This window comes from Vicugna pacos, chromosome 14 (assembly GCF_048564905.1).
Source record: "Vicugna pacos chromosome 14, VicPac4, whole genome shotgun sequence".
Classification (NCBI taxonomy): domain Eukaryota; kingdom Metazoa; phylum Chordata; class Mammalia; order Artiodactyla; family Camelidae; genus Vicugna; species Vicugna pacos.
Genome location: NC_133000.1, coordinates 40,496,879 through 40,521,774, shown reverse-complemented (window position 1 = coordinate 40,521,774; position 24,896 = coordinate 40,496,879). Strand labels below are relative to the sequence as shown.

Here is a 24,896-nt window from a genome sequence, read left to right as displayed (position 1 = left end):
ATGAAAAATAGAAAATAACTTGTCAGGTTTATAAAATTTATTAAATAAACATTATAGCATAAATCCTTACATTTAACACTTAAAGACTTTTTAGTTTTAACATGCATTGCAGAAAAAGGCCTCTAGATGGCAGTGTTTACCACAGTTAGAAATTAGTTCAACTTTTAAAATGGTTCTCAAGTGAGTCAAACAGTATAGAGTTAAAAATTTATTTTGTTTTTAGTACTCAGTATTTCTTCAGCATTTTTGTTTTGCTCTGAATGAATGTTTAACCTAATCGGCAAGTTTTTGCTCACTTATTAGGTTATTATTGCAATTTAATTAGCAAATTTCCAGGAACAATTAAGTTGACCCAAAAACTTTAAAATAAACATGTGTGATCTGTATCCTTTGAAGAAATTAAAATAAGTTATTGTGACTATTGTAACCAGTATGAAAGAAATCTTAGCAACTAACTACATGAATTAAACTTTATTTTTTCAAGCTTGCATATAATCAGAGGTTTGAATAGATTTATCTATGCTTTATTGGGACTTACACAGTCTTATAACCAAGGGAGGTTTTCATCTTCCATTTGAAGTAATTGCAGTTTTACTTTTTGGACTCGATAAACAACCCAAATAAGAATCTAGGGCAATCATTTTGTCAGAGAACTTGTGGGTGGGGCAGATTTTGTTTTAATTGTAAAATGATAGAAGTAATGATTTTAAAAGACAAAATTAACTTTTGCAGTGTATATATTATACACTAATATAAAATCAATAAAAATGCCTCATATATACATTTAAGAACGTTAAATGTTCTGAAAATAAGGATGGATAACAATAGTCAAGTTTAGGCCCATGGTTGGCTTATAGATTCGCTGTGCCTTCTATAAAGACAGAAAATTTGTCACCAATGGTTAGAAGAGAGATTTGTTTTTTCATATTTTCAATTAGTATTTCAGAGACGTAATTTATAATGCATTTTGTCCATTTTCCTAAAGGTCATCAAATGAACTTCAGTAATATTTAACTCTTGGTTTGGCTGTTGTGAGATGTAATTAGATACAAATTAATCATAATGTATAATGAATCATAATATATAAAAATGTAAATGCTACTCATCTAAAGCAATATTCCTCAACATTGGCACCTACTGCCAGTTTCAGCTAGATAATTATTTGGGGGGTGGGTGTTTGGGAAAATGGAGGCAGGAGCTTTTCTGGGCATTGTAGACCAGGCCTCTACCCCACTACAGGCCAGTAACAACACACGTCCCTCCGCCCATGCTCCAGGTGTGACAATCAAAATGTCTCCAGATATTTCCAGTCATCTCCTAAGGGGTAAAATCACTAATACAAACATTTGATTTTTTCTCACTCTTTTTATTCTTCCTTAAAATTAGAACATGCAAATTATGTTATCACAGTTTCCATTTTAGTCCTTCAAAGGATCAATTAATCAGGAATAGAGTCAAGTCAAACTACCAAATTGCTGTGGTTAGTCCTCATATTAGTTAGAACTCTTGGTTGCAAGTAATAGCTATTATCAATGCTAATAGTGTAGCTCTTAAGAAGCATTGGCAGGGATATCATCAGACACCAACAATGAACTGGAACCAAGTAATAAACTACCCTAAGGGGTTCCAAGTCTCTGATTCCTTCTGTGAGTCATCATTTTTCTTGTTCTGTCTCCCTCAACCTTCCTTTGGTTTTCCAGCCTATGTAATGAAAACTATTGCTTCCAATTACTCCTGAGTAGACATCACTTCCTATTCACAGAGCAATGAGATTGATCGTGGAGTGTATCTATTATAGATCTAGGTTCTTTGGTAAAGGGGTCACTGGTCCATCTTGAATTTAGTGTCTTCATAAACATAATGAAGTGTTGGCAGAATGAGACGGATCCATCAATTTCTGGCAAGGTAAGAGTAGTCCACACCGTGTGAAGATAGCTGCTTTGTCTTCCAAGTGGTTAGAATATGGGGAGAAACATTTCCATTAAAGAAAGAACTCTTGTGCGCCTTGGACATGACCCATCGGTGTCTGCAAGTGTAGTCTAGCACCTCCTTGTTGACACCTTCTGAACTCGTCAGTGGTCTGGTACCCTCAGGTTGCTCAGTGGGTGCCCTACGCCCTCCTGCTCTGCTCCATGCAGCCTGCCTTCCCCCAAAGGGGGCCGGGCTCCAGACAGGCTTCTTTCCCATTCCCAGTGAGTAAGCTAAAACAGAAATCTACTCAAGATGCCGCACCTCTGTGGAGAAGAAAACAAAATCAAATCAATACAGGAGTGATGTGCACATTTCTTGAGCCTCTGAGAAGTACTTGTGTGTAGAAAGTATGCTTGGGAGCAATGGGCCCCTGCATGGTACAGTTGTAGATATAGGCCTTTTTCCTATACTTTTTGTTTTGTTTTGTTTTGTTTTGCTTTCCTGTGAGTCATGACATTTTGTATCTAATATCAACAGCATCAGGACCCCCAGGGAGCATGATGGAAATGCAGGACATCCACCCCAGATCTATTATGTCAAAACCTGCCTTTTCATTTAACAAGATCTCTGGGTAATTTGTAGTCACATTAAAGTTCAAGGAATGCAGAACAGTTTAATTAATTGCTCTTTAACTCATGAGTCCAAGTCAACTTTAATATAATACTTAGTTTATGGCAATAAACAGTAAACATTCTGGAACAATATGAAACTAAACACAGCTAGGTTGCTAGTGTACTTATGTATATCATCAAAGTCTTGCTATTGAGCATTAGAACTATTGATTAATGTAACAAGCAAAAATTTGTAAAGTCTAAAATGTAAAGGAGCGATATTGTGATGAGAATTAGCAAAGTGGAAAAGACTCATAGCAAACAAACAATAATAGCCCTCAGTTGAATTATGCTTGAAATAGAGCTATTTGACTATTTCTTTGCTGAGCACACTGGAGGTTTTTAAATATATAGTAGGTATTTTTTAGGCATTTTTTTACATAGTATATTTTAATTAAATTTTTGAATGAATTAATGAATAGATTTATGATGCTAAATTTGTCCCTTGTGCATTTTACAATCTTTTCATGTAATTCTCATTTTCCACTTTTTCCTACTAATTGTAGTATTTACCGAAAGTGTTACCTAGTCTTTACCATCTACTGATCTGTTGTCATAGACTAGTTCCATAGTGACGGACAAATGTTACTAGAAAAAAATTACCCTTTCATTTTATTACTCTTTCAGCATAACTGTTCACTTGTGGGTTTTTTTTTTTTTTTTTTTTTGGTTGGGGGAGGTAATCAGGTTTGTTTATTTATTTATTTATTTTGATGGCAGTACTGGGGATTGACTGAACCCAGGAACCTCCTGCATGCTAGGCACAGGCTCTACCACGGAGCGATACCCTTCCCCCTCAGTATAACTGTTAAAGACACCCCCACTGGTATTGCTGTTACGTCTACAAACAAAACTAATAATTTGCAGTTAGGCCTTAGCTATGCTGATCTTGCACTCAAACATGGGTGGGATTCACTCACCCAAATCAACACATGGCGCACTTTTTTTTTTTTGTGACATAAAGAAATGTTTTATCATCTTTTTGAAACTGTATGGAGTCTTTATTGCTTTTTCTTATATTTTACAAGTTATATTTTGTCTAAGGAAAATTTTCCTAATTAGGCTTTCTTATAAATGCCACATATCATGTTTCCTGTGGCATGCTATTTTTAAAAATAAATCTCTCTTATGATGACCCCATTCCATACAGCCAAGAAGTTTCTTTGAGGCTCTTTTAATCCTTTCTGAAAATTTCACCAATCTGTCTGAGGATGAATGAAGCACAGTAAATTGCTTGGCATAGGAATGAAAAGATAATGTGCATTTTAAGATCTTTTAAAGGATTGTATTAGTGTATCCTGCAGAATAAGATTTGCATTTAAGAGAAAATATTTTAAAGAATTACATATATATATATATATATATATATATACATACATACAAACACATAATTTTTGTAAGCAGAATGATATTGACTTAAACCCTGAACAAAGTGTATCAGCATCTTGTAAAGGCCGAGCAATCCCACTCTGCATTACTTGGGTGTTATCAGTGATTTGAAGAGCAGCAGGAGTCAATGGCATAGGCATAGTCTCTCTGACTCATTCTAATTTAATTAGAGGGGGACTGTGGGTAGGATTTGGTTCCTGAGAGGAGACTGTAGGAGAAAAATCAGGCTTATCCATCCTGCCCTATATTAGTAAGTCTATTTATGTGCATATTATGTAACAAATTGGGCTCCTAGAAGAATATCATGTAGGTTTATTCAAAAAAAAAAAGGACTTAAAAAAAGTAAACATAAAGGAAATATATATGTATGAAGAAGATAGGGGGAGGGGAATAAGGAATGAAAGTGACTAGAATGTTGTCATTTTAAGTCACATAAACTTCTATTTTTAACAACATATCCTTATGATAAGAACCTACTACTGAAAGAGAATAAAACACTTGCATTATATTTATTTTAAATTGAAAAAGTTCTAACACCTAAAAAAAATAATTTCCCAATTATCTTGGGCAAATCCTTTTGTGCTGAACACATATTACTGTCTCAACATTTCTATTTCTATTTTTAAGGTGTAAACAGAGGTGCTTCCAAATAATATGCAAGCTATATTTGGACATGTATCATTTATTTAAATATGAATTTGATCATACTTGATAGTCTAGCAGTTCTTACCTAGAAAACTAAATATCATACAGACACAAGAGATAGAAAGTTTTGTATGTTATATTTCACTTGAAATTACGTGACTTTAAAATGATCAAATGATTTCAAGTTAAATATATTTATTCTTTCTTTACTATCTTTAAATCACTTTTTCATGTTTCCTGAGTGATCACTTGAGCTCTACCTGTGATAGGGAAAACATTTGTTGTGAGAGCTGTGTCTATATGAAGTCTTAAACAAGCAATGATGAAATCTGAAAATGCAATTTTTTTTTATTTATATAGTAATCATGACAAAACAGTGGCACTGGAAAATGTCAGTTTATATTGTAATAACTGTTAGAGCTACAAACCTGATGTCTATAATCCTTGTCAGTTATAAAAATATAGCAAATTGGGATAAATTTAGTTCAGTCATTCAAACAGATTGAAGCTTCTTGTCACCTGCTTTCCTTTGTCATTTGAATACCTTGGTCCAGGTTTTCCTTTAAGAAAGAAAGAAAAGGAAAAAAAAAGAAAGGTGTTCAAAGAAAAGAGCTAATAGTGCAGCAAAAGAATGATTCCAGGAGCTTACTACACTTTGCCAGTTTGCACAGCCTTAAAAGGTGTTAATTTCCTTTTCGTGTTGTTAAAATTCTGCACTGTCATTTTCTAAACGGTGATGACATAAATAACCCTTAGCATTTTTCCACACAATCTCCCTTGCCCCCGCTCCCAGAAACACAGTACAATAGTCTAGCCTCTTCTGTGAAATGGGGACAATAATACCTGCTGTGACATAAAAGCCCCTGTGATTGATTGATTAATGTCTCTTAGACACAATAAGACATCTGGATTAAAAGAATTTTTGAAGTACACGGCACAAAAGAATTTTATTTTATTTTATTTTTAACTTTGATTGGAATATAGAACTAGTACATTAGAGTTGAAAATTTTAGTCTTGAAATCCTTGAGGAAGTCGTTTGATCATTCCAAATACCACAGTCTATGCCATTTATATAAAATGTAACTTTAAAAAGCCTTTACAATCTCTGTGTGAAATGTAATTTCAAAACGCTGAGTGGTAACTAGAAAATCTTAGATGAAAATCCAATTAACACACTGTACTGCTTAATAATGTAGGTTATTAAGTGCTATTACATGGAAATTGTTGTTTAAATATATAAATAAACAACATTAAGTTTTTAGAATATAAAGTAATTTTATTAACTTGTATCTGTTTCTATATAAATCTGTAATAGCATTTTAGTCTTCACTTAGCTGGCCAAAGATGACTTAGCTTCACAAGTATTCTATGACCTATATAACTGGCAGACAATACTAAGGCAATTTTACTATAGCCTGGCAGGCATAATTTTCAAAGTACTAATCAGGTACAACACAGGTGAGAACATGATAATTTCTTGCTGTAGAAAACACGCATTGATAAAGCTGTATAGGGTTAATTGAAAAGGTCTAATTGGAAATCTAACCCATAGACTGGAAAATGCATATTTGAAAGTCATATAGTTGAAAATCTAATACTTTGTTAAATTCACTAAGGAAAAAAGTGATTAACATGCAGCCAAAAACCCCCAATAAATATTCTTCTACAAAAACTAAAATTAATGGGTAATAACATGTCCCTGCTTCATAAATATGCAGATATGACTTTTTAAAAAAGAAATAGGAGAGGTGGGTTGTGACCAGCAAATGTTTTATATACGGTTTAGGCAGAAACCTCGTTATGACAGCAAAGGGTTAGGAATATGACCCTTTATATTTAATTTTCTTCCAGGAATATTAATAAGATCTCTAATAAAAGTTCTCATACCAGAGTTTAGCAGCTGGAATATAATAGGGCAAACAATAAGCTTCAACTATTCTAAAATTAAGAGCTAAGACTAGTATGATTAAATAATCCCAATAATTGAGATATGCCAAATAAACGCCAATAAGGTGGAATGCACTGAAGTCAGTAGCTCTACTTGTATATTATTTTCTATCTCCTTTGTAAAGACTCTACATTTACTTCATTTGGGGGCTTTGACTGGTGGTTTCTGTTAATTGAAGTCTCATGGCTATAAATTTTATCATGTGATGATTTTTTTTTCTCTTCCTTAACCTTCATCTGTGTTCACTCTAAGATTTCACTTATGAGCCTAGGATATAGATGGGTTCTGACTACAAGTAAAGCTACCTCTTAGCAAACAGAAACAATTCCACTTCGTGATAATGTTAAACAATTATTGCTAAGCTATGTGTTGCAATCAGAACAAGACTTTGAAATGACTGTGGTATGATTAGAATAAGAATGTGAGATCACTGCGATGCTCATGAAATGAACCGGAAAGCGGCTGTGCCGCTATGTTTATTGTAAATGTATCAGAATGATGGTTCATTTATTATTTTAAACTAGTTCAGAGCATAAAATAGTTGAGAATTGGAACAATGCACTAGCTTTAATTGCAGATTTTGTAAATGGCAAAATGATCATTCATTGTGGTAAAATAAAAACCTTCCTTTAATTCACTCGCATTATTCTATGAGATAATGTTTTTCTTTTGACTTTAGATACTTAAACAATCCTTTTTATTCTTTAATTTTGTATATTCTGGTCACACAAAATACTATCATAAAACTTGTTTAGCTATTTAAAAGCATTATCAACCTATGGCCTGCTAGAAACCTGTTTTGTATGTCATATATAAGGGATTAATGTATTTTACAGTGGGCTTTTAGGCACTGCACTTTTACTGTGCTTATTCACCGAGAAAAAGTTTGCATAAAAAAAGAGTTTACATTTTCATAGATGTGGGTAAATCGTAATGTCAAATGAGTTGCTTAAATAATAGATTTATTTATACAATATCTAAATTTGGTAGGATGGCTTATTTTTTTTAACTTTTAAATATCTAAAAAGAAGTGTTCATATTGAAAAAGAAAGACATTGTATTCAAAAACAAGAAGTGTTCCTGAACACACCACCATAGTGCATAGAACTACATGAAGAGCCTTTAAGGCATCTTCAGCCCAATACAGGATGGGGAACACGCAGGTTTAAAATAAATGCCCTTTATCCTCCCTGTAAGTTAGAACAAGTTATTCAATCATGCATTAAGACCTTCTCAGATAACCTTTATAGGTCATGCAAAAAAATGATTTTTTTTTTGTTCCAAGTGAACTGTTATTTTTAATGCCTCTAACTTTCCTCAGGTATCTGACATTGCAGGTACAACCCATCACACAAACCTTCGTGGTTTAATGATTTTAAAAGATCAGTCCAATACAGATAGTGTTTTGGGGGCCAGTATTTCAGGAGCAAGCTAATCCTTTCGAGAGCCATTCTATCCGACTCTCTTAGGAAAATGAGAAACGTGTGAGGATACGCGACAGAACTGGAGTCAGAGAAATGAACTGCACAGGGAAAGACAAGCACTACATGTAAAGTTGGGATCAGCAGACGGTGGAAGGGGAAAGGGGACGCTCCGCAGCTTGGGGAGCAGCTGGAAGGGACTCCTTCCAGCCTCCCGCAAGCAAAGTTTGCAGCTAGGTGCGCCGACGCGGGTTTTGCCGCAGCCGCGCGTCCCGGAGAGCTCGGGTTCGCTGACTTCCGGGCGCGGCGGGAGCAGAAGCGCAAGTACAGCCTCGATCAGCCTTCACGGCCCGTCCTGCTCCCGAGACGAGACTTCGCCCCGCACACCAGACTGGCCTAGGGCCGACTAAGGGGATCCCAGAGGCCGTCATTTTCCCCTTCTCCCGGCAGCGTCCGTCTCCCGGCATGTGGGGAGTGCTCAAATTAATTTCCTTTCCGGTCTTGACTGAGACTCAAACATCCTCCGTCTCGACCTTTCGCTATCCGCCCTCTCTGCCCTTCCGGCCAGTGTCCCCGCCAGCAAAGCCTCTAGCTGCAGCACCGGGCGTGTAATCCTCCCGGCCAGTGCTCCCCTCCGAGGGGCGGCAGTGCACCTCGCGTCCCGGACCGCAGGTGAACTCTTCCCCATCTCTGCATTTTGGTCCCTCATTTATAAATGCCAAGAGAAGTGCGGAACGTGCGCCCGCGGCTGAGCCGCCTCGCCATCCCCCCATCAGCCGCCCGCCGCGGTGCCCGAGGCTTCGGGATCCGCGCCTGGCAGCCCCGCCGGCCTCCCGCGCCGCCCTTGCTCGTGCGACCGCCGGGACCCGGCCGCTCGCTGCCCCGCGCCGCCCCGAGCAGCCGCCAGCTCGGTTTACGCCTGTGAAAGCGGAGTCCGCGCGGGCCCGGGGAGCGTGGGCGCTTCCCTCCGGGGCCGGCGCCTGCCGGGCATGCTCAGTGCACCTCCTGGAACCCGGCTCTCCCGGGGCCAGGATCGGGGCTCCGGGTTTTCGGGGCTGCCGAGGGGGTGCTGGGGAGGGGAGGCCGGGAGACAGTCAGCGCCTTGTTCCGCGCGCGGCTGCGGCCGCCCGCACCGCAAGATAAGGACCAATCAGGGGCCGGGGGCTGGGCTTAGGCAGTCACGCCCTCCCTCTGGGCTTATTGAGAGTTATATCAAGAAATTCAGTTCAGAGAGAGAGAGGAGAGGGAGAAGGAGAGGGGCAGAGAGAAGGGAGAGAGGGAGAGCATGCCAGACAGGAAGGAGCGCCCTAGAGTCTCCGAAGCACGAAAGAGATAACCAATTAGGAATTTTTCGGGCAACTGCCACCCTGGAGAGCAGCCAGAGAATCACCATCACCCCAACTCTGACGTTTCCTACAAGAAGTTAGAGACTTAAGCAGTCTTGACATCGGAGAGAAATGGTATGCTTGATGCTGTGGAAAATACCCCTGAGCTGAAGAAGTGCAACTGGATGTTGTGTGTGTGTTAAATACCAGAAGAGCTCAGACCCCGTGGGTAATAGAGACGAAATGTGGAGAGAATGACTAACGACAAATCTGTGAATTTGTTCTCTGGAGTTGCTAATTTGCCAGCCCGAAGCAACACATTTTACAAGGAAGAAACGTTTTGCTGCTTCTGATTTCTCCCCAAACTGGTGCTACCAGATGCATGGCTTTTTATGTGTTGGAACAGATCATTCCTAACTGCAGCATACCGGGAAAGGGGAAAGGTTGAGGCAACTAACGTAAGTGTAAAGTTTCGCATGCACAATTGTAAATTTTGTTTTTAGCTATGTCCTCGTTGTAGACGAGGGATGTTTGTAATTGGGTAGACGGTTGGGGCAGAGCTCACCTACTAGGCTGTATCTGCATCCCTACCTGCATCACTCTGCCGGAACTAATCGCAGGCATCAGCTACCGTGCAGCCTAATGCAGATAAGATTAGAGCCTGGGAACTGACCAGTTCTGCTCAAGTAGGTGGCTGCCTGGAGCCTTGCACCCATTTAAATTGCAGTTAGGGGAACATCTAAGCAGCAGGATTTTTACCTGCATTACTGAGTTACAGTATTTATGTGTGGCCGATGTTAACTAATACTATAACCAGAGATCGGGGTTAAGAAACTGCATTTTTTTTTTCTTCTTTTATGCTCAGTAGAAAATATTATGCTGTTGCATGGAAATGTTAGCTGCGTTTCACTTACATCTTGGCACTCTCTTCCACCTCTAGGATAAGGAATCCTTTATTATTATATACATTGTAAAAGTTTTAATGTGTTTATTAATTCTAATGGGGATAATTTGACATCATGGAGAAATGAGAGTGAGGTCTGTCTGGTAAGAAATTGGAGGTCTTGGTATTGTGCTTTTAAGCAATGAGGATATGTAGTGGCCAGTGACTATTGCTTCTGATGCTGCAGCACCATGTCCGGATGCTTGTTCCCCAGTAAAATTGTGTGAGAAGGCAGTTGAGGAACTCGGAAGAAAGAAAAAGGTAGTCTTTTTAGAAGAAAGAGATGACTCAGTGTGGCAGAGAAGAAAACATATCACATTTGACATGTGACAAAGCAATTAGCAGGAACCATAGCTAAATACTTAGTGTTTTTCACTTGCGCCTTAAAAAAAAAAAAAAACAAAACAAAACAAAAAAAAAACTAAGAGAGGTGGATTAGAAGCCAGAAGGCAGGTAAGACAAGGGGGAGGGGAAAAGGAGGACAAGAATGCATGTTTTGAATTAAACAGTGTCCTGAAAACAGTCTGGGTGAATACAGGTCAAAATAGCAGCTGTCCTTAATCCAAAAGTAGAGAATTTCATTTTCTCTGGGCAAATGCAACAAGCAGGGGATATTCAGTGTTTCTATTCACAGAGTTAACTTGCAAACAGTGGCAGAGCAAACTGCCATGTTTACTAATATGTAGTGGAAAATGTGTTGTGATGTTTCGTGACTGTGTGCTTTTGTTTACTGAAGAGTAATATTGTCTATGCGATTGTGTTGACAGTGGCTGTCTCCAAATAAGCGATGAGCTGTAATGTGTCCTCCAGTCCATGCACGCTTCCTCTTGCAATTTGTGCATCTTTCCTCAGTGGAAACCTTTAAACCCTAAAATCCAGGAAAAGAAAATAAATACATTATCATGGACCTGAGGGATTTTTACCTGTTGGCTGCTCTGATTGCCTGTCTAAGGCTGGATTCCGCAATAGCTCAAGAACTTATTTACACTATTAGAGAGGAATTGCCTGAAAATGTGCCCATAGGAAACATACCAAAGGATCTGAACATTTCTCACATCAATGCTGCCACAGGGACCAGCGCCAGCCTTGTCTACAGACTGGTTTCTAAAGCTGGGGATGCCCCTTTGGTGAAAGTATCCAGTAGCACTGGGGAAATTTTCACAACCTCCAATAGAATAGACAGAGAAAAACTCTGTGCTGGAGCCTCCTATGCTGAGGAAAATGAGTGTTTCTTTGAACTTGAGGTGGTGATCCTCCCCAATGATTTTTTCAGGCTGATCAAAATAAAGATAATTGTCAAGGATACCAATGATAATGCCCCCATGTTTCCATCTCCTGTCATCAATATTTCCATCCCAGAAAACACTTTGATCAACAGCCGCTTTCCAATTCCATCAGCAACAGATCCTGACACAGGCTTCAATGGTGTACAGCATTATGAATTGTTAAATGGGCAGAGTGTTTTTGGACTGGATATCGTGGAAACTCCGGAAGGAGAGAAGTGGCCGCAATTGATTGTTCAGCAAAACTTGGACAGAGAACAGAAAGATACCTATGTGATGAAAATCAAAGTAGAGGATGGAGGTACTCCACAGAAATCCAGCACAGCCATACTGCAGGTCACAGTAAGTGATGTAAATGACAACAGGCCAGTGTTTAAAGAGGGTCAAGTAGAGGTGCATATTCCAGAGAATGCTCCGATCGGCACCTCTGTAATTCAGCTCCATGCCACTGATGCAGACATAGGCAGTAATGCTGAAATCCGGTACATTTTTGGTGCCCAGGTCGCCCCTTCAACCAAAAGACTCTTTGCTTTAAATAATACTACTGGGCTGATTACAGTTCAGAGGTCCTTAGATCGAGAGGAGACAGCCATTCACAAAGTGACAGTGCTGGCTAGTGATGGCAGCTCCACTCCCGCTCGAGCAACGGTTACCATCAATGTCACTGATGTAAATGATAACCCTCCGAACATAGACCTCAGGTACATTATCAGTCCCATCAATGGAACAGTGTATTTATCTGAGAAAGATCCTGTCAATACAAAGATTGCCCTAATTACAGTTTCAGATAAGGACACTGATGTGAATGGCAAAGTGATCTGTTTTATTGAGAGAGAGGTCCCATTTCATTTGAAGGCAGTATATGACAACCAGTATTTGCTAGAGACCTCCTCTTTGTTGGACTATGAGGGCACCAAAGAATTCAGCTTTAAAATTGTTGCCTCTGATTCTGGGAAGCCCAGTTTAAATCAGACTGCTCTGGTAAGGGTTAAGCTCGAGGACGAAAATGACAACCCACCAATTTTCAACCAGCCTGTAATTGAGCTGTCAGTTTCTGAAAACAACCGACGTGGGTTATACTTAACAACTATTAGTGCCACAGATGAAGACAGTGGGAAAAATGCAGATATTGTTTATCAGCTTGGACCGAATGCCTCCTTCTTTGATCTGGACCGAAAGACAGGAGTTTTGACAGCCTCCAGAGTCTTTGACAGAGAAGAACAAGAGCGATTCATTTTTACAGTAACTGCCAGGGACAATGGGACCCCTCCCCTCCAAAGTCAAGCGGCTGTGATAGTTACTGTTCTGGATGAGAATGACAATAGCCCCAAGTTTACTCATAATCATTTTCAATTTTTTGTGTCTGAGAATCTGCCAAAGTATAGTACCGTGGGGGTCATCACAGTGACAGATGCAGATGCTGGAGAGAATAAAGCCGTGACTCTTTCCATTCTAAATGACAATGATAATTTTGTGTTGGATCCATATTCTGGAGTCATAAAGTCAAACGTCTCATTTGATAGAGAGCAGCAGAGTTCCTATACTTTTGATGTCAAGGCCACCGATGGGGGACAGCCGCCCCGTTCCTCTACGGCAAAAGTAACTATAAATGTCATGGATGTCAATGACAATAGCCCGGTTGTCATTTCGCCACCTTCTAATACTTCTTTTAAGTTGGTGCCTCTCTCGGCCATTCCTGGCTCTGTGGTAGCAGAGGTTTTTGCAGTGGATATTGACACTGGGATGAACGCTGAACTTAAGTATACAATTGTGAGTGGGAACAACAAAGGCTTGTTTCGAATTGATCCGGTAACAGGTAACATTACTCTGGAAGAAAAACCGGCACCCTCCGATGTGGGCTTGCACCGTTTGGTGGTCAACATAAGTGACCTGGGATACCCTAAGTCTCTGCACACACTTGTGCTGGTTTTTCTCTACGTCAATGACACTGCTGGCAATGCCTCCTATATCTACGACTTGATTCGCAGGACTATGGAGACCCCATTGGACAGGAACATAGGGGATAGCAGCCAACCCTATCAGAACGAGGACTATCTCACCATCATGATTGCCATCGTGGCGGGCGCCATGGTGGTCATCGTCGTGATCTTCGTCACCGTTCTGGTGCGCTGTCGCCACGCATCCAGGTTCAAAGCAGCTCAGAGGAGCAAGCAAGGTGCCGAGTGGATGTCCCCAAACCAGGAGAACAAACAAAACAAGAAAAAGAAAAGGAAGAAAAGAAAGTCTCCCAAGAGCTCTCTTCTGAACTTTGTTACAATTGAAGAGTCCAAACCCGATGATGCAGCTCACGAACCTATCAATGGGACCATAAGCCTGCCGGCGGAGCTGGAGGAGCAAAGCATAGGAAGGTTTGACTGGGGCCCGGCACCTCCCACCACCTTCAAGCCTAACAGCCCTGACCTGGCCAAGCACTACAAATCCGCTGCTCCGCAGCCGGCTTTCCATCTGAAACCAGATACTCCGGTTTCTGTTAAAAAGCATCACGTGATTCAGGAGCTCCCTTTGGACAACACCTTTGTCGGGGGTTGTGACACCCTTTCCAAACGCTCGTCCACTAGTTCAGATCACTTCAGTGCCTCAGAGTGCAGCTCCCAAGGAGGCTTCAAGACAAAGGGCCCCTTACACACCAGACAGGTAAACGAGCACTTTTACTGGTCTATAAGTACTGCATACAAGTGCCCAGTCAACCAGTATTAATGTGCCAGTGTGTCTATTGTTTTGGTCTAACTTTAGCTTAGTGATAAAGAGGGAAAAAAAAAACTTGACCCCTTTTCTAGTCCTCTGGGGCTCAGTCAAGAATTTTTAGAAGAGCTTTGAAATTTCTGAGTTCTGAGAAATTATTTAACCTCCCAGTTTCCTTCAAATGGCAAAAGATGAAAAGAGGAAATTATTCCAAAATGTCCCAAGATAATGTTTGCCAAAGAAGAAAACCTGTCCTGATCTGCCAAATTCTGTTCCTGGGGTTTCCAAATTGACTGCTTCAACGTTTCCACATTACCTTTTGATCTAAAAAAATCACCTTCAAATCTCAAGTTTTAACTGACATTTGAAGGTCTGACTATAATAATTATGTTGGAGCTGTGGTTGCTAAAGGGGTTAATTTTTTTTAGTCTCTAAACAAGATCGTAGAATGCTAAACATACATCGGCCGTGAAGCACATGATTGTTGATAGATTGCAACTAAGCCATACAGGAAGTCTTCTCTTTGCTTTCCGATGATTTTATTGTATTATAGTAAATTGGGGATAGACTAGAAAGGTTTGCAGATTGCCCACAATGGCCAAAGTACTTTTTCAAAAAAAAAAAAAAGAAGGAATGCTTTCTCCCTGATATAACTGATTTATACAGAAAAGAATGAATCCATTGTAAATATTCTCTCATCTTAGTGCATATGCATAAGTGATCTGTCATAACTCATTTTAAACTGTGAAATATGCCATATGAAGAGGGATTAAGAGGCTGAGAAACTCATATTTCAACCAAATCCAGAATTAGTTTTTCTTAGGTCTAATAATTCCTTGTTAATAAAGATTTAAATGCAGCGCTGTCTAATTTATTTCACTGGTGCTTGTCTGTTGCCATGAAAGCTGAGTGTCAATAATGGCCTGTAGATGGCACTAGGGTATCATGTCGCTTGTGCTGGCCTGGTGCCAATCCCGCAGTAGCAAGGGAAAGGGGAGGGAAGGCTCAAGCTGGTACTCCAGCCAAAGATACCTTTTATTTAATGATAGCTGCTCTGGAGCAACTAGCATTTAAGTTCATTTGCTTGCTCTTTTGTGATTCCCTTCACACACCAACTTTCTAGGATTTCCTAATCCAAGTTCTGGCTGTGTTGGTATTGAGTCCACCCAGGGTGATGGCCCATCTGAATGTGTTAAAGTGAGGAACATAGAGATTTCAGAAAATCAAGTAAAACAAAATAAATCTGCAGGGTAGTATTGACAGTTGTTGATTAGTGTTTGAAAACTCAAGAGTCTTTCTTTTTCTTTTTTTTTTTTTTCCCCGGGTCGGGGGTGGGATGTCTTACTGAAACTCTATTTTTCTCTCACCATCCAGTGTTTGTTGCTCTGGAGTGACTTGAAGGTTTGGTGGTAGTAAGATATTTATTCATACTTTTGACAATGAATCACAGAGATACTCCCAGAACACTAAGTACATGCCTATGATTATATAAATAAAATCTCCATTTCTTAAAAGATTAAATAGCTAGTGCATTTAAAAAGTACATGTACCTAGAGCTTAAATGCACAGGCTGAAAAGAATTAAAATACGTCAGCACAGAAGTTCTAGAGGAGAATAAAAAGTTATTAGATATATATTGAAGTTCAAATGAATTATTCTCATGTTAGACTTCATCACCTTGTTAAAAGAGGTTTGGGGTTTTAAAATTTAGAGCATTTCTGAGTTTTGTAAAGGTTTATGAAAATCGGTAAATAGTTAATCATGGTAAGAAAAGTAATTTTTGAAATGAAGTGAAGTTAAATATAAAGTTGCTCTTTTAATGAAAAATGTTTTTTTATTATTTACTTTTAATGGGATGGTCACTCACAAAATACTAATATTTTATAATTTGCATAAGATCTGAAAAAAAACTAACACGATTTAAAACTCTTCATATAAAATTTGAAATTTCTCTTCCAAAGAAACTTACTGGTATTATTCCCACATCGTCTTTCTTTTCATGTAAATGTGGTGGGTATTATGAACAAGGAGACACAGACCCACTTTTTCAGATTTCTTCGCAAAAGTTGAACATATATGTGTATATATATGTGTGTGTGTACATATGTGTATATACACATAGTACAGAGACATAAATGTTAAGTGTGTCTCAGCAAAGTATGGAAAAGATCCTTTGTTGAGGCTTAGTCATAAGAAAATTTGTTTCTATGATGTAATCTTTGAAATAGGATGCTGAGTAATTCTCTAACTGGAACTAAAGTGCATTTTAGACATTCCTTAGGACCATGTGTCACTGTACAGTTCCCCTCATAGGCATTTCGATGTTCAAATGTTGCTATAATTCACGATTATGTTAAAGAGCTATTGAAATGGCTTTGCTTATTTATACCTTTTAGAAGTTTTCATGCTGAGAAAAAAATTGTGACTTTGGAGGAAAGGAATGTTGGAAGTAAGGACTGGTGATGCTTACAGCAATATGTATACAATTTTGGTATAAAAGAGGCATATTTTCTATGAATGAAGAACACAGATTATATACTATTCTTCAAATTATTTTTTCACAGAACTATCTGATTGTTATCTGAAGATGCTCTAGTTAAGCTGAAAGGAAAAATTCTTCCTTTCTTTTTTTAGCTTCTTCGCTTCAACTAGTTGCTTTTATACCAAATGTACTCCTGAAGTTACACAATTTTGAAAAAGTAGGGTTTATTACAACAAAAGCTTTCAAAGGAATTTATGAACTAACATAGAAGCTGTGAAGATTTTTGGTTGAGTGGGCACAGATTACTGTTAACAGCAACATCTTTTCACTTGATGGTGCTAGTTGATGTGTGGATAAAATGCAAGATTCTTGAGCACAGGGTTGCCAGATATAAATATCATAAATTTGTATTGCCTGTACAAAGAAAACATAATGTCTGCCTTTTACACCATGAGTTTGCTTGTAGTGCATTGATTCTTGTTTTGTCTATTTTCCCCTGCTGTTTTCCCTCCTGTGACCCTGCAAAGATCCTATGAAACAGTCTTCACCCACATTCCTCATCCACTCTGTTTTACCAAGTTTCCTTCTCCTTGAATGTAACAAATCTGTCACTGTATTGTCCATAAGTTATTTTCTATGAATTTTTGGAAGTCCCCTTAGCATTCATAGATTGAGTGAAATGCCCCACCCCCTTTTAAAGCTAGATCATGTCTTATTCATCAATAAGCAAAGGTCATGGTTACAGGGTTGAGAGGATGACGGCATAGTCACTTCCACTAGGGCTTTGAATGTCAAAGCTCATTGGTGTATTTTCTCTAAAAGGAAAAGATTTTTTGGTGAATGTGATTTTTTTAAATACGGTATTTAAGGTCCCAAATTTGAGGGTGGAATCACCCGGAACGTTTCTTAAAACATGAGTTGTTGGGCCCTACTCCCAGAGGCTCTGGTCCAGGACCACTGGGGTCATCCTGAAAATCTGCATTGCTGACAGGCTTCTAGGTGTTATCGATGCTGCTGGTCCAGGGAGCACACTTTGGGGACCACTGCCTCAGCATCCTGGAACAGGAAATGTCCACCCCTTCCCCTTCCAGATTATCATTTCCAGAGGACCTGTTTTTGCACAGTCCAACTCTCAGCTCGCTTGTTGACAGCTGTTTTATTGTAGCTGGAGGCTTTACAGAAGCTGTTTCTTACTGTTTCCCAACCTGGTTGACAGCATTTGGGGAATTAATTTTCTTGGCCCCAGTGTGCTTTTTGTAGGGATGTAAATGAAAATGTTAAAGAAAAAAAAAAGGTGACCTATTTACATTTGACAACTTCTTCCGGTAATAAAACAATCTGTGATAGTTGCACTAGAGTTTGGTTCTGGGTAAACAGTCATGTTTAATTTTCTAAATGAAATGCTTATTTTAGAGCTTAAGCATCCTTACTTTAGCTTTTCACAGTCTAGAGTAAGTATTTGCTCAGATATACATTTGTGTATATATTGAAGAAATTATACACTGAAAATGTGTTTGCACGCCCTACTCAAGTGTATACATGTACTTTTACAGTATAAAGGGAATTACTTCTATTCCCAATCATTTAGAGATACTATATTACTTTTATGATTACTTTTCATTTCTGAGTAATCCCACTACAACTGCTACTGAAATGCTGTTATGTCACATAAAATGCACAAGATAGTCCTAGAATTGCTATTTAGAACAGTGAGAGATAAAAGTGAAATTGAAAGTGAAGGGAGCAAATGTTAATTAATGTGAGGCTACCAAAAACTTTGAGATATTTTAAACTACTAAATATTGCCATCTATTGTGATGGATGAACATGGGTGGGATGTGGGCAAAAATTGCTCCCCAAACTGTAAATTGTATTTCAGATGTTATCAGTTGTGATTTCTGTTTCTCCTTTGCTTTGGCTAAGTGCTCTATGATCATGAAGGCAGTTATGAGGTAGAAGATACCTAGGGCCCTTGGATATTGATTCAGATATTTGAAATGAGCATAGACCAGGTGTCCAGCCTGGCTACCTTTCCTCTTGGGTTTGTAAGACAAATATTTAATGATTTTTTTTCCAGCTTGATACAGTTAAGGTTGAAAATTCAAGGTACATTTGAGCATTTGTTGCTAAAAACCTGAAGGAGAAATAAAAATTGAAAAGTTACCACTGTATTAAGTATAGACATGTCTACTGATGACTGAACACTGGTTAACATAGAGAAAATAATTTCAGTAGTTAACATATTCTATTATCTTATTTTCTAAATTTTGTTGCAATTAATTATATATATAGAAATACCCCAAACTGATGTTCCCTTAGCTTCAGATGAGTCATCCTCATGGTATTACAGAAAAGGCTTCGGTATCACTAAAATCACCTTGTAAATACTGTACTTTGTTACTAATGTGTGATATTTTTATGGAATGTGCATAGTCTTGTTAGTTAAGTATTTCAAGCCAAAATTTATCTTCTCACAATAGCACAAATTAAATTAAAATACAATATGTGAAATGGTAAAACAGAATTTAGATTTAATGGAAAACCTCAAATCTAAACTCAGAATTCCTCATAAACAATTCTGAATTATTTTGACTCTTAAAGTTTCATTTTCATATTGACACATAAAAGACATATGTAAATTACACCCAAGATATTAGCAGTGGCATCCTGAAGAATCATTTTTCACAGCCCATTATTTTACTTGACGGTACTGAGGTAGGAAAGTGAGACCTTTGAATTATTTTCTTTTATAAGCCCTGTTTTCACAATTATGTTTATTTTTATTATTTGTTGAGATTGTTTGATTTCAAAGTTTTTCTGGTTGGCTCGTGGGGGAGTGCAGAAATTCACCAGGTGCTAGAAGCTGAATGCTTGCAGTCTAGCAGTACCAGACTGGGTGTTTACAGGAGTCGAGGCCGTGCCAACTGTCTTGCTGTCTTTCAGTAGTTTCTCAGTTTGACTTTGTCAGAGTTGAGCTCTTGGCTTACATGTAGTTAAAACAGACAAAACCAAAGGTGTGAGTCTGGTTAATGGTTTACCACTTCCGCCTAAAGTCCTTGCAGTAAGCTTCCTCTGAATTTAGTCTGATATGTTCTTAAAAGGGGTCCCCTGTTAAAACTATAAATTAGTCTCTTGCTAAAATTAACAGATTAATATCGTGTATTCCACATAGTTGGAAACAAAGTAAGAATTACTTTTTATTTAATGTGGATTTTTAAGTTTTGTCTTTCTTGACAGCTGATATTGTGCCAAATATATTTTTCAGAATTGATTACATACCAAGGCCCTAAAATTTATATCAGGTTTGTTGAAATATGACTCTAATCCCAGGCCTGGTATTCGTGAGAATTTGGAAATACAGGTCAGCAAGAGGTTTACTCTAAAGTTTTCCATGTCTAGAAGCATAAAAATCACGTTTAATAAGTAATAATGCTAACATATTATGGCCTTTTCATAGTTAGCACCTCTAAAATGTACATCAGATCACAGAAACAAATCCAAATACAAAAATATGATCTCTCAATTTACAAAGGGAAATATACTTCACTTTTGAAAATTTCATCAGTTACTTCAGACAGCTCTTAAATCTGTCCAACATTTCATTTGGAAAAGAACACTTGCTTTTTGCCTTTGTTTGATACAAACCTATCTGGCTGTCAGTCATCAGAAACATACAACAAGAAAGATACATTACCATGATTGACATTTTGGTCTTGATTTATATTCTTTTTTTCCCTGAGCCAAGATCCATTAAAATATGAAATTTCTAAATAAGTTCAACAACTACCCTTCCTTAACAGAAAAGAGTGATGGCAGGAATGAACTGGGAAAACAACCCATATATAATCTCTCACTCATATTTTTGTCCTATAAGTAGTTTGTCTCCTATAGACACAAATAGTGGCAGAATCAGAATTTTCTGTGTCATAATATATAACTTAAGGCACTCAGAACTTTAAGTCATTCATTAAGGACCTGTTTTTACACATGTCTCCATTATTTAAATGGCCTGTGAAAATACTTCCCCCCAGCCTTTAACAGTTTGATTGACTACAGTGCCATAAGTACGTATCATATTTAAAGTGATGGACTTGGGACCACCTGGGAGTGGTGAGGATACAGGCATAGGCAAGATCTTTGAGGCACATTTGATTGATTCTTTCTAGTCATTTTACATTAATTATCCTGAGTTTCTTGAGGAAAACATACAAATTTAGCTTATCTTTTCTTGAAATGCATCGACTCTAGTCTTGCCACTCATTCATTTATATAGATTTTTAATTTATGTGGGTTGCAGGGGGAGGATGGGAATTTGGTTAGTTTTACCTTGTCTGTATAACATCTTATATTTTAACATTCTTCCTCAGTTTGTCTTTCTATCTGAACATCTCCATATTTTAGTATTACACTGCTTTGTTAATATCTAGCCTCTGGCCTTTTTCAGTCTGTTAGCAGTTGATTAAGAAATACTCTAATCCCTTCCAGGATATTGAGAAACTAATGGATTGCAGAGTATTTGGGTCTTTAAGCTTCAGTTGTAAATGGTATGAAGAATTGTCATTGAGCTGATATTTGCATATATCTCTTCCACTGCTAGCTACTTTGCCTCTTTTTTTGTCCTCCTAATCTTCAGCTTTCACTCTAAGAATATTTATTTTAGTCGGAAATAAGCATGCCAGTGATAGAAATTTGGGATGCACCTCCAAATGAATGCCATCACAGACAGGGAAGTTCTGGCACATTGTGCATGGATCTGTATGAACACAGTGAACCCTTCATAAGCTCTTAGATTGCAGGAAATCAGTGCTGAAAATTAAGTGGGGTTTTAAAGATTTGCAAAGTAGAGAGCTTTGTATAATGCTGGTATTGCAGGTGCCTATTAAATATGAAGTAAAGGCTTTGTAATACAACTAGCTAACACATTTCCCTCCACATTAGAGTGATTTAGAGCCTAGGGAATTAGTCTTGCCTATTTTTTTCCAAATGCAGAAACATTAGATGTGTCTGAAAGAATAAAATTCTCAAACACATGCCTTAGAATGGACAGATTTGCTATTCAAGGTAGACGATGCAGGCCCCCTCCTACTTCCTTGTGGTACCTCTGATGCCCGTGGTCCAGCCTTCACCTCTTCTAGAAGAAACTCTCAATTGTGTATATATACTCTGCTCTATACATAAGTCAGATTAAAACCCTAGGTATCTATAAAACTGTAGCATTACCATAATGAAGAGGGCTGACTCCTAGGTGAGTGCTTTGATCCTCAAAGGGATTGCTATTGAATCATTTCTCCAACTGTATTTTTAGAACTCATCTTTGCTCCCTTTGTAAATAGTGTGCATTTGTACCACAGCATTTCATTCAAGACATACATAGGTTTCAATATATTTACCTTCACAACAGAGTTCAGTAAAATGCCTTGTGGTTCTTTAATGCTTAATGTCTTTGATTGGCCCTATTAGATATAAAATCAGTGAAGATAGATATGCCTATTTTTTAATGATTTCACAAATCTTACATTTTTGCCTCCTAGAAAAAGTGAGTACATATATATGTAGTGTACCTGCAGACCACAGTAATTACGGTGGACTGGCTGAGAATCATCATAGATGATTGATTTTATTTTATTTTATTTTTAACTTTTAGGGGAGTAATTAAGTTTATTCATTTATTTTTAATGGAGGTACTGAGGATTGAACCTAGGACCTTGTGCATGTTAAACAGGTGCTCTACCACTGAGCTATACCCTCCCCTACAGATGACTGATTTTAAAAGTGAAACAGTTTTCGTGCAAGACAATAGCAACCACAATTCAGTAAATGAGGGGTTTTTGTTTTGTTTTGTTTTGTTTTCTCATTAAACAAACCTTAAGAAGGAGAAGCATGGAAACACAGAAGGATGTATAAAATGAAGCTGTATTTTTCATAGGAGGACAATGTCTTCTGCAGACAGTTAGTTTCATAGCAGATCTTTTCTTCAGGAAAATAAAACTACTGGTGCTTTTTGGGATTCAGAGGATGCAACCAATATGTGCCTCCATGTGATAGCAGCTGCATGCTGAGGACTTTCAAATACACAGCTACGTAGGGTTCGCAGGAAAGTTTTTGTAGAAGGTGCAGGTGACAAATGGAGACAAATGGAATGAGTTCTCAGTTGTGAGCTGATGCCCACCTGTGTCGTATATTCGTGTCATTGACCCGGTTTTCACACTGGAAGCCTGGAATCGCAATACCTTCCCTGTTTGTCAGCTGTGAACACACCTGGGCTTCTTTGCTTCATTTCTTGTCATTCTCTAGGTGGATTTTATTCACTTATATTACCTCGTATACATCTGCCTTCTTAGTTTCTTGATAGATTTTTAAGTGGCATAAAATTATCTCTGAGTATCTTCCCTCCAAAAACAAAACAAAACAAAACTATTTTACTCAAGATCATCCATAAAGCATTAAATAAGACATCCACAATGTGTCCTTTCTTCCTAGAAATAGCAGATCTCTACTTATATTTTCCCATTGCAGTTTTTAAAATTGGGTTGTTATTGCTTATACCATTTTCAAATTTAAGAAATCATGTTAAATTTAGCTATCTAGGTGAATAATGTTTCAATGCATTTAAATTTCTAATGTCAAAATATATTAGAATTTAAATATATTAGAATTTTTATGAAAATAAATTCTTTTTTTGCTGCAAAACTGAAATGAGTATCAAAATTACATTCAACTGTAGAAACAACAGACACAATCTTTAGGATATTTTAGTTTGACATGAACTCATTTTCATTCTTGGTCTTGACAGCAACATTTTCTGCCCAGCCATGATGACAAAATATGCTGGATTCACTGATTGATTTTTAAACATGGTAATAATTAAACAAACTCATTTTGACACCTAAAGTCTCTGTTTTAGACAATTAAATTCTCCTTTAGCTAAGGGTTATTGACTTCTGGATGATACTGGGAACAACACTCCTCAGGGTTTAAGCTATTCCTGGAGGACCATCTGTTATTGACGGGGCTGCACATCCTTTCCAGCCTTACAGCATCAACCCCTGGCGAATAGGATTGTTCAAAACACAACCCTGGTTCCTCATGATCTTTCAGTCTCAAATGGCAACTCAGTTAATCGAAGACTGGTATATCAAAGTTTAAACTTAATTAAGAAGAATATAAGAAATCTTCTCAAAGTAAGAGGCAATGTCTTACCTACCTCTGCATTTCCAAGGCTAAGCCTACCACAATGCCTAGAAGAGTGAACTTTGTCATCATTCAATACATGTTGACCTAACAGGAGAGATCAGCTGGTATTGGAATCATGCCTCATATATGCATAACATTTTGGTTCATTTAATCTCTGTAACAACCACAGAAAGAAGGTGTTACCATTCTTATTCAACTTATGTAGAAATTGAGAGAAAGAAAATGTGTTTCTTTTCAAGTCACATGGCAACAACTTTTATTTACAGTCTAAAACTCTACCTCTACACTGGTATTTCTCCCTCGTGTGCACCTCCTTTTACGGGTAAAACACTGTTTTTAGGTCAGGTGTAAGTCTGAAATGTTTTATTCATTCAGTCCACTATTTTTGTTGGAAAGGATTGAAGCCCATTTTTAAAAAAATCCCATATTGCAAGGCAGTTCATTGCACCCAAAATTGTTCTTCATGCATTACCTCCCAGTAAACTATCTCTAGACTGTCAGATTAAAGTGTGGCAAGCATACGACATGGGCTTTTTTTGTGTATGTGTGGCTGAGGAATCCCCATGTTCACTAATGTAGGAAGTCATGATCTCCCTAGTGCACCTCCATTCATATTTCTAAAGGCTTAGTGAAGACCCACTCACCTAAACTCGTCCTGTCGATGGCCAAGTCTAAACATCCTTAGACTTTGCATTGTGACGCTTTGATTTTTGTCTATCCCGAGAAATGTAATTAGCATCTTTATATCATTTATCAGGGTCTTAATTCACTAATGATTTCTGCCTATGTATCAGAGAGGCAAAGGATTAAAAAGCTGATTCTACTGTATAGAAATACACTTCTGTAACAATTAGAGAAACCTGTGATTTCCATTTTCTCCTGCATTTCTTCTTCACCACTATGTCTACCCATCAGAACATCTTTTTTCATCTTAGGACATCCTGGGAAGGGGAAGGGGGAAGGTAAAGAGGATCAGATTC

At 38.1% G+C, this 24,896-nt stretch overlaps 1 protein-coding gene across 3 annotated transcripts in view; it reads left to right on the top strand.

Annotated features, from left to right (window-relative positions):
- The first annotated feature begins 9,101 nt into the window (after positions 1-9,101).
- The window catches only part of PCDH9 (protocadherin 9), a 164,789-nt gene continuing 148,994 nt past the window's right edge, over positions 9,102-24,896 (top strand). For 2 of the 3 annotated variants that reach the window (XM_072976341.1, XM_072976340.1), the window contains exons 1-2: positions 9,210-9,769; positions 11,022-14,192. In XM_072976341.1, coding sequence (XP_072832442.1) covers positions 11,157-14,192 — 3,036 coding nt within the window. In that variant the 5' untranslated portion in view covers positions 9,210-9,769; positions 11,022-11,156. Of the gene's footprint in view, positions 9,770-11,021; positions 15,099-24,896 lie in introns of those variants that run through there. The other variant, XM_006210802.4, reaches the window with a different exon arrangement.